We start from the raw sequence: 15841 nt of genomic DNA on the forward strand, positions 1-15841 counted from the left end.
TTTACACACAGACGGTAAGAGCTCCCGGAAGCGTCCCAGAAGAGTTTTTGGCCGTCTTAAGGATCAAACGCTGTTGTTAACACCGGCACTCGAGGGCGTGGCTTAGTTCCGGCTTTACCGGGAATCGTCGAAAAAATTATTCATGTCGAATAATTCCGGGAGTGCTCCCGGAGACCTCCCGTGATAGAAGCGACAACGCAAACAACGGCGTTTGATACTTTTTAATCGCCGTTTCATCCTGCCACTTCCTGTAGTGCCGCAGTCCCAATCAGGGACTGAATATGTAGTGACGTGGAGATGTCTGGAGTTTGAAGATGTGAACATGTCCTGTATCTGGTAGCAGCCTGTGAGCAGGACTTATGTCTCTTTTGTCCTTTATTTTACAATCATGACAGAGTTTTTAGAGCGAGCAGCAGCACCACAGCAGCATGGAGCGGAGTTTCTTTTTATTTTTATTTTACGTGTGTGCGTGCGAATCATCCTGGAGATTATTTTGCTTATTAGCTACACAGCTGTATAATAAAGCAAATGGTGACTGGCTTCTAAACACAATTATGACAGAGTTTTTGGGGGGAAAGAGCGGAGGAGCCCCGCTGCAAACAGCAGCAGCAGGGAGCGGAGTTTCTTTATTTCTTTTTTTTTTTACGTGCGCACGAGCGAATAGTCTGTAGAGAATATTTTATTAATTAACTACACAGATGTATAATAAAACAAATGGTGACTGGCTTCTAAACACAATTATGACAGAGTTTTTTGGGGGAAAAAGCGGAGGAGCAGCCCCGCAGCAAACAGCAGCGGGAAGCGGAGTTTTTTTTTTCTTTCTTTTTTTTTTTTAACGTGCGCGCGAGCAAATCATCTGTAGAGAATATTTTATTAATTAACTACACAGATGTATAATAAAGCAAATGGTGACTGGCTTCTAAACACAATTATGACAGAGTTTTTTTGGGGAAAGAGCGAGGAGCAGCCCCGCAGCAAACAGCAGCAGGGAGCGGAGTTTCTTTTTTTCTTTCTTTTTTTTTTACGTGCGCATGAGCGAATAGTCTGTAGAGAATATTTTATTAATTAACTACACAGATGTATAATAAAACAAATGGTGACTGGCTTCTAAACACAATTATGACAGAGTTTTTTGGGGGAAAGAGCAAGGAGGAGCCCCGCTGCAAACAGCAGCGGGAAGCAGAGTTTTTTTTTTCTTTCTTTTTTTTTTTTTTTAACGTGCGCGCGAGCAAATCATCTGTAGAGAATATTTTATTAATTAACTACACAGATGTATAATAAAGCAAATGGTGACTGGCTTCTAAACACAATTATGACAGAGTTTTTTGGGGGAAAAAGCGGAGGAGCAGCCCCGCAGCAAACAGCAGCAGGGAGCGGAGTTTCTTTTTTTCTTTCTTTTTTTTTACGTGCGCGCGAGCAAAATCATCTGTAGAGAACATTTTATTAATTAACTACACAGATGTATAATAAAACAAATGGTGACTGGCATCTAAACACAATTATGACAGAGTTTTTTGGGGGAAAGAGCGAGGAGGAGCCCCGCAGCAAACAGCAGCAGGGAGCGGAGTTTCTTTTTTCTTTCTTTTTTTTTACGTGTGCGCGCTCCGCCGCTTTCCACCGCAAAAACAGCCGGAACTACCGCGAACTTCGGTCTACGTACTACTCGCCGACAAAACCGTCTATGTGTAACCTGGACTTAAGTTACGCCACACTCATGCAGCACTTAGACACTTTTCACAGACAGCTCAAATGTGTTTGCCTGCTGTCTACTATCGTGGTGGGAGAGCGAAGAGCCACGCCTTTTCTAAGTGCCCGGCAAGTGGTGTGTACCTGGAATTTGGCCAACACCTGCCGAGAGAGGGGTCGAATGGGCACTTGCAAGGAATTCACTGTCTTTCGCCCACTTGTATGCATGAATGGTTGTGGTGACAGTATGAGGCAGCAATTCCTCCTTCGTGCGCCAGTCGGCTTCAACCGTGTTATGTGTGAAAGGGCCCTAAATGTGAACATTTTTGTGGTTTCATGGCTGGTTTCTTTCCTCCTTTCAAACAACTAATCAATGAATCAAGAAAATAGATTATTCAGGCATGAAAATTATCATTAGTTACAGCCTGACTTTAACTTTGAAAGGCATTCTTTGTAAAAGCATTACGGTGCAAAAAAAGGATGTGAGAAAGTCAAGAGCTAGAGTTACAAACAAGCTTTTAATACTGAAAGAAATATTTCAAACCCTCAGCAGTCTTTTCCATGTGCCACTTTAACAACAGAGCGAGTTGCTGCTTCCCAATTTTCAGGAAGTCGTCTCAGCCGCAAACTTTAGCTTCTGCATCTGTGTCCACCGGGCTGAGGAGACCCTGGTGCAGCAGAGTCCAGCTGCTTTTTGTCTCATTGTCAACACCGACACACTGTTTACTTGTTGTCCTTTGTACACTTTGTCTTTCTGTTTAAAGTCCACTATAAACATGCTTATTGTGACTTGATGAGATCACCCATGAAAAAGTGAATCAGGAAGTGCTACAGACTAAGAGCTGAAAACGCTGACATTGTCTTTGATGATGAGGATTAAAAACTGAACATATCAGAGGAAGAGAACAAGTCGTACGGTTTGGACAGTTGAGGTCTTCTACGCATTCCAGAGAAAGGATGTTGGGTGCACTGTGGGACGGATGCTGAGGATGGAACCGCCAACAGGACAAGAAGAAGAAGAAGATCATTATCATTATTATTATTGCCATTTGTTGCTTTTAAGAGCCGTGTGCACTTGAACCTGGTGCATTGTCATTTAGCTGGAGGACTCAGGTGGTGACAGAAGTGAGATGTTTGTTGTCGAGGGAACAGATGTTTACTCAGTAAATCACTTATTGGACCGACATCCACCAAGGCTTCCTGAGGTCAGGCAGTGAGGAGGCTTGATTCTGCAACATTCAGCTCCTCCAGCTCCGCCCATCAGTACATGTCCCATCCTATTTAAACTGGTTTGCATTCGGCCGTTGAGGTGTTTTCATGGTGTAAGTGCTTCATAACTTCTGTTTTCTTCTTATGGGCCCTTGAAACAAACTAATGTCTTTCTTTTCAGCATCATAATTTATATATGTGTATGAGCTGCAGGCAGCCTAGAAGGTTTAGCCTAGGCTTACTGTCCTCGGAATGCCTCATTATTATAGAACCTAAGTACCAACATAGAACCAGTATTCACCATTTTACAAAAATATAAAATTAAATTCAAGAGCAGAGCAGAGGTTTCCAATCTTTTCTGGCCCCTGACTCCAGTGTGAAATTTGAGCTTTTAGAGATTAGCATTTCACCTAGATGACATATGACTTCAATAACACATTATTCAGGGTTTTTTCAATACAAGAAAAAGCTGATTTTAAAATGTGTAAATATAAAGCCCAAAACCAGACTCAGAAGAACTTTATATTTACTTATAGGAATAAAAACAGATACTTGCATTTTTCTTGTGGAATATGGAAACACAACACCCCAAAGTTGGGAAATTATAAATTATATATGTCTGTATCTAGAATAGACACACACACACACACACACACACACACACACACACACACACACACACACACACACACACACACACATATATATATATATATATATATATATATGCATTGCAGAAATATGCTTTTTTTTTAAATCATAGATCTAGATAATAACTGGACGTCACTCAAAGAACGCATACCTCCACCAAGGCCACATGTGCTCATTAATGCTTCAAATGTCTTCTGGATCCTGGATCCAAAATATATTCTGGATCAAACATCAGCATCCTCTCGTAACTTTTTGAGATAAATGTTGCTATGTGAAAACCATTCTTCCAGATCCCAGTGTTGTGTGGGCCGCCTGAAGAGGAGGTACTGCTGGCCCACCACCAGAGGGCACCCTGCCTGAAGTGCGGGCTTCAGGCACGAGAGGGCGCTGCCGCCACGGACACAGCCGGGGGTGACAGCTGTCACTCATTATCTCTTGACAGCTGTCACCCATCTACTCTACATCATCTCACTCCATAAAAGACCGGACATCATCTCCACCCCTCGTTGCCGAGATATCATCTACCTGTGAAGGTATAATCCTCAGCCAGAACTAACTGTGTCCTAGTCTGAATTCATTTTGAGCTGCTTTTCTGTTGGAGTGCCTTATCAGTGAGGTTGGCGTAATCCGCGACGGCTTCCGCTTCACACCCCAACCAGATAAGTGTTTGACAGGAGCTGCAACGAGTGTGATTAGAGGTGGAGGTGACTTTCCACCTTCTACTGTTTTTGTTACTGGGTGTGCACACACCCACGTCTCACTGTTTGTGCTCCTCGCCAGCAGTACCAGATCCGCAGTCGGGACGGTGATCACCTGGGAATTCGGGACTGGCGGCTCCAGTATTCACCGGTTTCTGTGGCGGTGGAAATCGTGTGGTTCTGGCTCTTCTCAGGGACAGACGTCTTCTATCCTCGAGCCTGCCCACACGTCACTTTGTGGATTGACTGCTATCAGATTCTGAGATCGTCTGTTATTTGTTGTGCACATTCACAACATTAAATTGTTACCTTTTGGCTCATCTATTGACCGTCATTTGCGCCCCCTGTTGTGGGTCCGTGTCACTTACACTTTCCCCAACACCCAGTTCAGAATATATTCCCAGAACACCTCTGCTCACTATATTTAATGAATCTGTTCATATTTTTTTTTTTTTTTTTTTTGCGTTATCCTGCTAACAGACAAATAAATAAGCAGGAAGCATTCCCTCCTGGTGGATGGTGATAAATGATAACTCTTGAAATAAACTTTGAAGGAGATCAGAATACCACTATATTAGACACATTAGATTAAAAAATAAAATCATGGAGTGATCTTACATCATAGTGTCTGGACTTCTTGATGTCCTTGTTTGGATGATCTGCCTCCCCTTTCCTCTGGGAGGGTTTTGGTCTCTTTAGGAGTTTGGGTCTCTGGCTCAATCTTGGGCTTGTCTTCTGTGGGTTTGGACTGTTTCAGAGTCTCGGGGGCCGGTGCTGGAGCCGGAGTTGGTGTTGTGGTCTTGGTGTCTGTTGGCTGTTTGACAGGTGCAAATGGTCCAGTTGTGCCCAGACCGGGCTGTGGTTTCTGCGTTTGGGGCTGTGTTGGCTTAGGCCCTTGTTGAGTGGTGGCTTTGTGGAGGGGACTTTGTTGACTGGGTGGAGCCTGGTGACGGGGCGAACCCATTGGCTGGTGCTTGGGAGATGGATGAAGAACAGGAAGTGGGGGTTCATCAAGACCCTCTCCGGCCATCAGCCTCTGGGTTTGGCAGTTGAGACATAACCATTCTTTCTTCTGAAACAGAGCAAGCACAAACACACAGGATATTTACAATTTACAGTCTGGTTTCTGGAGCTCTGATCTACACCGTGTTGTTGTGTATTCAGTCATGGGACCACATCACTGTTCAAAAACTTCTAGGTTTGGTTGTATCAGTTGGAGTTTTCCTGCTGGTAGTTATTGTATGTTCTGTCAGTCGTGTTCTTTATTAATAGACTGACCACAGCCGATGGCCACCAAACTGAGTCTGATCTGCTTGAGGGTTCTTCATGTAAAATAACAATGAGAGACAGACAAACAAACAAACAACAACAAAACCATTTTTTTCTTTCCACTGGGACCAGTGTGCCTGCTCATGAAGTTGGTAATGTGTAGACCTCCCGTACAGCACTTTGGGATAATTTGTGCTATGATCACCTCTATTCACAAATCCAGATGAGGATGTTTGTTTTGCACTATTTCTCTAATTGCAGGCACAGACACCAATAACACCTGCAGGATGGTCTTGTCTGCTGTCTTTACTAATGGTAAATGGACTGCATTTATGTAGCACATTTCCATCTGAAGTAGAAGCTCAAAGTCCTTTACAGTGATGCCTCACATTCACTTATTCACACACACTGATGTCAGCATGCGGCCATGCACTACACACTGAGAGCAACTTGAGGATTACGGACCAGTGCTGGAGGTCTCGAGGCGGCTTCAAGGCTGATTTTTTTATGTCTTGTTCTCGGGCTCACTATGCAATGATCCGTCTTGGCCTTGGCCTCGGTATCGTGCAGCCTCAAAGAATAAGCCAAGGCCGGTTTGAGGCCACTCCTTTTTTTCACACGGTTTACTTGCCAACAAAATCAAAAACAAAGCGCCCATCGACCCATCACATAACTTTACAGATATGATGGCCTGTGTGTGTGTAATGCTTGAAAATACAACACGCACAGATAGAGGAGTGAGGAAGGTGACATTCTTACAAAAATGCCTTGTTTACTAGCTAAGTACAAGTCCATAAGGCGGGGCACCAAAAGTGGGGAAAAGGACAGTGTCTGGAAACAAGTAGAAAAATTCCTCCGAGATGAAGTGCGTTGCGTCATGGTATGGATGCTGTGACATTCTGGAAGGACAGTAGTGTGGGAAAAATCAAGTATCCTTCTTTGCGTGGTCTTCTGTGTGTGCCTGCCAGCAGTGCTCCAGTGGAGTGTGTATTCAGTAGTGGTAGATTAACAATGAGACCGCATCAGGCAAGGCTTTCCCTGCAGATGTTGGAGACTTTAATGTTTCTGAAATGCAATGAGCATTTACTTCAACTTTTTGTTTTCTCTGTGACAAGTACAACCTACATACTGTAATAAACAAATACAAAGTGGAATCTTTCAAATGTAGAAATGTAAATGTATAAAAGAGTGATGTCGGTTTATACTAGGTGCTATTGAGACACTGCAATGTACTGTTTTACCTTGAATGACATAGTTAGGGCCCCTTCACACATAGTACGATTAAGTACAAATCTGGGCGACTCATGGCAGAACAGCTTGTATGAGAGAACATGAAAACATCAAGCCAACGGGCAGGCGTAATGACCCCGGTGCAATGGTGTTGTGCACACGACCGTGTCTTGTGAGCAGGAACACAGTGCGAGCAGCTGGGTGGTGCACCACATCGTGCCGCTGATGTGGAGGCAAATAAAATAAAAACCAGCTGTATAATTAGTGAATGTCACTGGGTTGATATAAATAATACATAAAAGGGGATGCAATACAGAACCCTGCAGTTAAATAGCCCTGGTGAAGTTAATAAAAAAATACCACTCACGGGATTCAAACCTGTAAGCTCTGATTACCAAACAGAAACTTTACCACTGGCCTGTAATCAGAGCAGACAAATGCCTGAAATCAACAAGGACATGAAGGAGGTGCGCTGTGTCCAGACGCTGCAGCCCGGCACAAAGGCGAAAGATGTCTTATATATTTTCACGTGAGGACAGCAGGCAGAGACATGTGCCTCACGGAGGAATGTTGTAAGTTCATGTCCTTCCAAACACAGAACGTGTTCTCAAGCTGGGACAGAGATCTTTACAGCCACGGCTGTGAGCAGACACGCACCCCCAGTCCATTCAGTGCCCAGACCAACGTGTCACTCTGTGTTATGTGGTCATTCATTTTCATTATTTGTTATGTAATTGCGTATGTAGGTATTGTCATAATGATTTATATAACTGTCTTGGCAGTGGTTTCTGTGTTTGTAATGTGAGCACTGACCTCCCATCCAGTTGTCAGTGTGCTGCGATCAGCTGACAGGCCCCTCCCCTTGATGCGTAGTGCGATCAGACCTCGCTGTCCAGCCCCCAGGGTCACCTGATCCAGCCCTAACTATAAGCTTTTTCAAAAAGGAAAGTTTTAAGCTTAATCTTAAAAGTAGAGAGGATGTCTGTCTCCCTAATCCGAATTGGGAGCTGGTTCCACAGGAGAGGAGCCTGAAAGCTGAAGGCTCTGCCTCCCGTTATACTCTTACAAACCCTAGGAACTACGAGTAAGCCTGCAGTCTGAGAGCGAAGTGCTCTATTGGGGTGATATGGTACTATGAGGTCCCTAAGATAAGATGGGACCTGATTATTCAAAACCTTATAAGTAAGAATGTTGTGAAAGTGTCGTGACACGGACCCACAACAGGGGCGTAATGAACGGACAATGGATAAGCCAAAAGTAACAATTTAATGTTGTGAATCGCACAACGACGTACAGACAATAACAATATGGTGGAATGTCAATTATACACCAGGTGACGTGTGGGTAGGCTCGACGACAGAAGACGCCTGGCGACGGATCCCACACAGCTTCCACCACCAATGGAGCTGAAAAACACCGGAGCCGCCAAGCCCTGCGCCCCAGGTGGCTGCTGTCTTCAGCAGTCAGACCCGGTACTGCTGGCAGAGAACAGAGACAGTCCTGATGAGTGTGAGTTCGCACACTCAGTAATCCCACAGTCTGTATACAACTCCCTAAACGCGGCTTCGCACCGATCCGACCAGGTGAAGGGGACTTTTGTGGAGGTCAGGGCTGTCAGGGGGCTAACTACCTGACTGTAGCCCTTGATTAACCTCCGGTAGAAATTTGAAAAACCGAGGAACTGTTGTAGTTTCCTACGGTTCGTTGGTTGTGGCCAATCTCTCACCGCCGCAACCTTGGCCGGATCAGGGGCGACGGAGTTGGAGGAGATTATGAACACCAGGAAAGACAAAGAAGTGCGGTGAAACTCACACTTCTTGCCCTTCACAAACAGCCGGTTCTCCAACAACCGCTGTAGGACCTGACGTACATGCTTGACATGGGTCTCAGGATCCGGAGAAAAGATGAGTATATCGTCTAGATATACGAAGACAAACCGATGCAGGAAGTCCCGCAAGACGTCATTAACCAATGCTTGGAACGTCGCGGGCGCATTGGTGAGGGCCGAACGGCATGACCAGGTACTCAAAGTGACCTACGGGGTGTTAAATGCCGTCTTCCACTCGTCTCCCTCCCGGATCCAAACCAGGTGATAAGCATTCCTAAGATCCAATTTCGTGAAAATTTGGGCTCCATGCAGGGGCGTGAACACTGAATCCAACAGAGGTAATGGGTATCGGTTGCGAACCGTGATCTCGTTCAGCCCTCTGTAATCAATGCATGGATGGAGTCCGCCCTCCTTCTTGCCCACAAAAAAGAAACCAGCACCCATCGGGCAGGTGGAGTTCCGGATCAACCCGGCAGCTAACGAGTCCCGGATGTAGGTCTCCATTGATTCGCGTTCCGGACGTGAGAGGTTGTACAGCCTGCTGGACAGGTACTCAGCGCCCGGTATCAAATCAATGGCACAATTGTACGGACGGTGCGGGGGCAGCATGAGTGCCAGATCCTTGCTGAGACGTCAGCAAGGTCGTGGTACTCGGCTGGCACCGCCGCTAGATTGGGGGGGACTAAAACCTCCTCCTTAGCTGTCACACTGGGTGGAACCGAGGATCCTAAACACTCCCGGTGGCAGGTTTCGCTCCACTGAACCACAACCCCAGATGGCCAATCAATCCAGGGATTGTGTTTTAACACCCATGGAAAACCCAAAATCACTCGGGAGGTAGAAGGTGTTACATAAAACACAATCTCCTCCCTGTGATTCCCAGACACCACCAATGTCACTGGCTGTGTCTGGTGTGTGATTAGTGGAAGAAGGGTGCCATCTAGTGCCCGCACCGACAATGGTAACGGTAAGGCCACTAGAGGGAGCCCAACCTCCTTTGCCCATCTGCTATCCAACAGATTCCCCTCCAACCCCGTGTCCACCAGTGCTGGGGCATGAAGGGTTAGATCCCCACTCAGGATCGTGACTGGGATACGTGCAGATCGTCGGGGTCTCCCCACGTGGGTGTTGTGACCCACCCTTAGCCCAGTCTCTAAGGACGAGTGCTGCTGTTTTGACCGTTTGGGGCATTCTCTCTGTGTGTGCTCGGTAGAGCTGCAGAGAAAACACTCTCCACGGATCAGCCTCCTTTGTCTCTGATCTGATCGCTTTTTGGCCTTGCTCGTTTCCCTAGCAACGTCAGCAAGGGGAGCTGTCGTCACGTGGAGAGCCCTGGCAGCGGAGCGTGGGGAAGTCGGCTCCCTTTCGGACCTGGGAGGAAGAGGGACGGCATGTGCCTGACCACGCCCTTCATCTCGCTCCCGTCAGTGTTCTGTTAATCGGTTGTCTAACCGTATAACCAGGTCGATATGCCCATCTAAATCCCGCGGCTCATCCTTCGCCACCAGGTGCTCCTTAAGGACCAGAGACAGTCCGTTTACAAAGGCGGCGCGGAGCGCAACAGCATTCCAGCCGGCTCGCGCTGCCGCGATGCGGAAGTCGACTACATACTTCGCGGCACTCCGATGCCCCTGCCGTATCGACAGCAGCACGCTTGAAGCGGTCTCGCCTCTATGAGGGTGGTCGAACACCTGTCGGAACTCCCTCACAAACTCAGTGTAACCGTTAGGAGCCGTGAATTCTGCTCCCAGAGCGCCGTAGCCCAAGCGCGTGCCTCTCCTCGAAGCAAATTTATAACGTAAGCCACCCGGCTAGCGTCTGACGCGTACATGACGGGACGCTGTGAAAAGACGAGCGAGCACTGCATCAAGAAGTCCGCGCATGTCTCCACACAGCCTCCGTATGGCTCCGGAGGGCTTATGTATGCTTCAGGGGAAGGTGGGGGGGTTCGTTGAACGACCAGCGGAATGTACGTCTCTGGCACACGGTCAGCAGGAGGAGGTGCTGCAGCAGCGCCCTGAGCATGCGCTTCCACCTGGGCGGTGAGAGCCTCCATCCTACGATTGAGAATAATGCTCTGCTCGGTAACTAAGTCCAACCGAGTGGTAAAGGCGGTTAAGATGTGCTGCAGCTCACCCAACACACCTCCTGCTGGCGCCTGTGCACCTCGCTCTTCCATTGGCTGTTCAAGCGATGGTTGACGCTGGCCGAGAAATCCTGTTGTGAAAGTGTCGTGACACGGACCCACAACAGGGGGCGTTAATGAACGGACAATGGATAAGCCAAAAGTAACAATTTAATGTTGTGAATTGCACAACGACGTACAGACAATAACAATATGGTGGAATGTCAATTATACACCAGGTGACGTGTGGGCAGGCTCAACGATAGAAGACGCCTGGCGAGAGAAGAGCCGGATCCCACACAGCTTCCACCACCAACGGAGCTGAAGAACACCGGAGCCGCCAAGCCCTGCGCCCCAGGTGGCCGCTGTCTTCAGCAGTCAGACCCGGTACTGCTGGCAGAGAACAGAGACAGTCCTGATGAGTGTGAGTTCGCACACTCAGTAATCCCACAGTCTGTATACAGTTAGGAGGGAAAACCTCCACCTCCAATCACACACTCGTGCAGCTCCCGAGATATCCACTTATCTGGGTGGGGTGGGAGGCGAAGCCGTCGCAGTCCACACCAAACGCCAACTCAGCAGACAGGGTATCCGTCACAGGAAAACGGCTGCAAAAGAGATCAGATTGATGCTCGGGTTAAGGTTCAGCAGAGAAGTAATTACCTGAATGGTAGCTGATTTCTCGGCGGGGAGGTGGAGTTGCAGTCCGGCCTTTATGGTGGTGGTGATGAGTAGTGGATGAGTGACAGCTGGTACGGATGATGAGTGACAGCTGTCACTCCCGGTCGCTCCGACGCCCTCTCGTGCTTGAAGCCCGCACTTCAAGCAGGGCGCCATCTTGTGGTGGTGGGCCAGCAGTACCTCCTCTTCAGCGGCCCACACAACAAAGAAGAAGAATTTTAAATTCTATTCTGGAATTAACAGGGAGCCAAAGAAGAGAAGCCAGTATGGGTGAAATATGCTCTCTCCTTTTAGTCCCTGTCAGTACTCTAGCTGCAGCATTTTGAATTAACTGAAGGCTTTTCAGGGAACTTTTAGGATAACCTGATAATAATGAATTACAATAGTCCAGCCTAGAGGAAATAAATGCATGAATTAGCTTTTCAGCATCACTCTGAGACAAGACCTTTCTAATTTTAGAGATATTGCGCAAATGCAAAAAAGCAGTCCTACATATTTGCTTAATATGCGCATTGAAGGACATATCCTGATCAAAAATGACTCCAAGATTTCTCACAGTATTACTGGAGGTCAGGGTAATGCCATCCAGAGTAAGGATCTGGTTAGACACCATGTTTCTAAGATTTGTGGGGCCAAGTACAACTTCAGTTTTATCTGAGTTTAAAAGCAGGAAATTAGAGGTCATCCATGTCTTTATGTCTGAAAGACATTCCTGCAGTTTAACTAATTGGTGTGTGTCCTCTGGCTTCATGGATAGATAAAGCTGGGTATCATCTGCGTAACAATGAAAATTTAAGCAATGCTTTCTAATAATACTGCCTAAGGGAAGCATGTATAAAGTGAATAAAATTGGTCCTAGCACAGAACCTTGTGGAACTCCATAATTAACCTTAGTTCGTGAAGAAGACTCCCCATTTACATGAACAAATTGTAATCTGTGCTGTCCTCACAACACGTGTCTGTATGCTCCTAGACAGCCAGCGAACCATAAAGAAAACTCTAATGCTGTTTCTGTACTATGATGAATTCTAAAACCTGACTGAAACTCTTCAAATAGACCATTCCTCTGCAGATGATCAGTTAGCTGTTTTACAACTACCCTTTCAAGAATTTTTGAGAAAAGGAAGGTTGGAGATTGGCCTATAATTAGCTAAGATAGCTGGGTCAAGTGATGGCTTTTTAAGTAATGGTTTAATTACTGCCACCTTAAAAGCCTGTGGTACATAGCCAACTAATAAAGATAGATTGATCATATTTAAGATCGAAGCATTAATTAACGGTAGGGCTTCCTTGAGCAGCCTGGTAGGAATGGGGTCTAATAAACATGTTGATGGTTTGGAGGAAGTGACTAATGAAAGTAACTCAGACAGAACAATCGGAGAGAAAGAGTCTAACCAAATACCAGCATTACTGAAAGCAGCCGAACATAAAGATACGTCTTATGAGTGACTTGGATTATGATTGGATTGGATTTATGAGGATAATTTCAGGTGTAAGATGATAGTTACTAAAGAGAGACAGGTGCTTGAGGGAAATCAGAGGCATGTACGGCTTTATTAGTGCGACTGACTTTGATTTAGAAATTCAGAATAGCGGTAATTTCTTTGGGGCAGCATGGTGGCTTAGTGGTTAGCAGTGTTGCCTCACAGCAAGAAGGTCATGGGTTAAATTCCCGTCTGTGGCCTTTCTGTGTGGAGTTTGCATGCTCTCCCTATGTTTGCGTAGGTTTCCTCCGGGTGCTCCGGTTTCTGCCGGTTACTCCGGTTTCCTCCCACATCCAAAGACATGCAGGTTAGGTGGATTGGAATCTTTAAATTGTCCGTAGGTGTGAGAGTGGGTGTGAATGTGTTTGTTTGTGGCCCTGTCATAGACTGGCGTCCTGTCCTGGGTGTACCCAGCCTCGCACTCTATGACTGCTGGGATGCTGGGATAAGCTCCAACCCCCCGCGACCCTTATTTGGACTAAGCAGTTGGAGATGAGTGTGTGTGTGTGTGTGTGTGTGTGTGTAATTTCTTTGAACATTTCCAAACTTGTTTTATATTATTGCAAGCAAAACATAAGGAGGTACTTGAGATAGAGGTACAAAGACGGTCTGGGGCATTAATTTTCTTTGAGAACTGTCTGTGATTCCTTTCAGTTACTTCACTTGTCTTTTTACATCCACCAAGGATGTAATGAAATCATTGGTATTTATTTATTTATTTATTTGTCTTTTTAGTAGGATTACGTCAAAACGACTGTATGGATTCTCACCAAATTTTCACCTCAAATAGATATTAGGAGATACTGTTGGGAAAGTGTAGTGACACGGACCCACAACAGGGGGCGTAAATGAACGGACAATAGATGATCCAAAAATACAACACTTTACTGTTGTGAAATGTGCACAACGAGAATACAGACAAGCATAGAATTTGGATCACAATCAAAATATACAAGGTGATGTGTGGGTAGGCTCGAGGATAGGAGACGTCCGTCCCGAGTAGAACCGGATCCCACACGATTTCCGCTGCCACCGAACCCAAAGGATACTGGAGCCGCCAAGTCCTGAGCCCCCAGGTGGTCACCGTCTCCGACTGTCGGATCTGGTACTTAAAGGTAGACGATATCTCGGCGACGCGGTGGAGATGTCGTCCGGCTTTTGAAGGGTGGTTGATGACCTGGTGATTGGTGACAGCTGTCATAGTTGATGAGTGACAGCTGTCACCCCCGGCTGTTCCTTTGAGGCAGCAGCGCCCTCTCGTGCCTGAAGCCCACACTTCAGACAGGGCGCCCTTTGTTTGTGGGCCAGCAGTACCTCCTCTTCCGCGGCCCACACAACAGGACCCCCCCCTCAACGGGCACCTCCTGGCGCTCGACCAGGCTTGTCGGGATGATGGTGGTAGAAATCGGCCAGGAGGGCCGGGTCCAGGATGAAGCTCCTCTTCACCCAGGAGCGTTCTTCAGGTCCATATCCCTCCCAGTCCACCAAGTACTGGAAACCCCGGCCCTGGCCTCTGGTGGGACGTAGAGTTTGTTCTTCGGCCCAGTTCCGGGGTCCGGGCTCCGTGCCAGGGCCTCCTGGATGGTCTTCTCCACGTCCCAGGTGAGGGTGGCCACGACAGTGGACTCTGGAATGATGGGCTCCGGTGGATCCGACAGCTCAGTCTTGACCTCATCTTCATGCACCCGGGACAAGGCATCCAATCTCTGGTTCTTGGTCCCGGGGCGGTAGGTGATTCGGAAGTCAAAACGCCCAAAGAACAAAGACCAGTGGGCTTGCCTGGGGTTCAGCCGCTTGGCGGTCCTGATATACTCCAGGTTCCGGTGGTCCGTGAAAACCGTAAATGGTACCGCGGCTCCCTCTAACAGATGTCTCCACTCCTCAAGAGCCTCTTTCACCGCGAGGAGCTCCCGATTGCCCACGTCATAGTTCCACTCAGCTGGGGTCCACCTGCATGAAAAATAGGCACAAGGATAGAGAATCTGATCGGACTCCCCGCTCTGGGACAGCACGGCTCCTATCCCTGAGTCTGAGGTATCCACTTCTACCACAAACTGTCGGCTAGGATCGGGCTGCGCCAGAACTGGTGCAGTTGAAAACCAGCATTTCAACTCCCTAAACGCGGCCTCGCACCGATCCGAGCAGGTAAATGGTACTTTGGAGGAGGTCAGAGCTGTCAGGGAGCTAACTACCTGACTGTAGCCCTTAATAAACCTCCTGTAGAAATTCGCAAAGCCGAGGAACTGTTGCTGCTTCCTACGGCTTGATGGTTGGGGCCAGTCTCCCACCGCCGCCACCTTGGCTGGATCGGGGCGACGTAGTTGGAGGAGATTATAAACCCCAGGAAGGACAAAGAAGTGTGGTGGAACTCGCACTTCTCGCCCTTCACAAACAGCTGGTTCTCCAACAACCACTGCAGGACCCGACATACATGCGGGACATGGGTCTCAGGATCCGGGGAAAAGATGAGAATATCGTCTAGGTATACGAAGATGAATCGGTGCAGGAAGTCCCGCAAGACATCATTTACCAAAGCTTGAAACGTCGCGGGGGCGTTGGTGAGGGCGAACGGCATGACCAGGTACTCAAAGTGACCTAATGGGGTGTTAAATGTCATCTTCCACTCGTCTCCCTTCCGGATCCGAACCAGGTGGTACGCATTCCTAAGATCGAGTTTTGTGAATATTTGGGCTCCATGCAGGGGCGTGAACACCGAATCTAATAGGGGTAGAGGGTACCGGTTGCAAACCGTGATCTTGTTCAGTCCCCTGTAGTCAATGCATGGACGGAGGCCGCCGTCTTTCTTGCCCACAAAAAGGAAACCTGCACCCATCGGGGAGGAGGAGTTCCGGATCAGCCCGGCAGCTAACGAGTCCCGGATGTAGGTCTCCACTGATTCGCGTTCCGGACGTGAGAGGTTGTACAGCCGGCTGGCCGGGTACTCAGTGCCCAGGATCAAATCAATGGCGCAATCATACGG

General features: G+C 47.5%; 1 protein-coding gene across 1 annotated transcript in view; it reads right to left on the reverse strand.

The window, feature by feature from the left end:
• Positions 1-15841, reverse strand: part of LOC117511827 (protein bassoon-like) — a 648753-nt gene that overhangs the window by 130629 nt on the left and 502283 nt on the right. Inside the window, 2 exon segments of the mRNA XM_034171736.1 lie at positions 4863-4931; positions 4933-5316. Of these exon segments, the coding sequence (XP_034027627.1) occupies positions 4863-4931; positions 4933-5316 (453 nt within the window).

The sequence above is a fragment of the Thalassophryne amazonica genome, chromosome 6 (assembly GCF_902500255.1).
Source record: "Thalassophryne amazonica chromosome 6, fThaAma1.1, whole genome shotgun sequence".
NCBI classification, from domain to species: Eukaryota; Metazoa; Chordata; class Actinopteri; order Batrachoidiformes; family Batrachoididae; genus Thalassophryne; species Thalassophryne amazonica.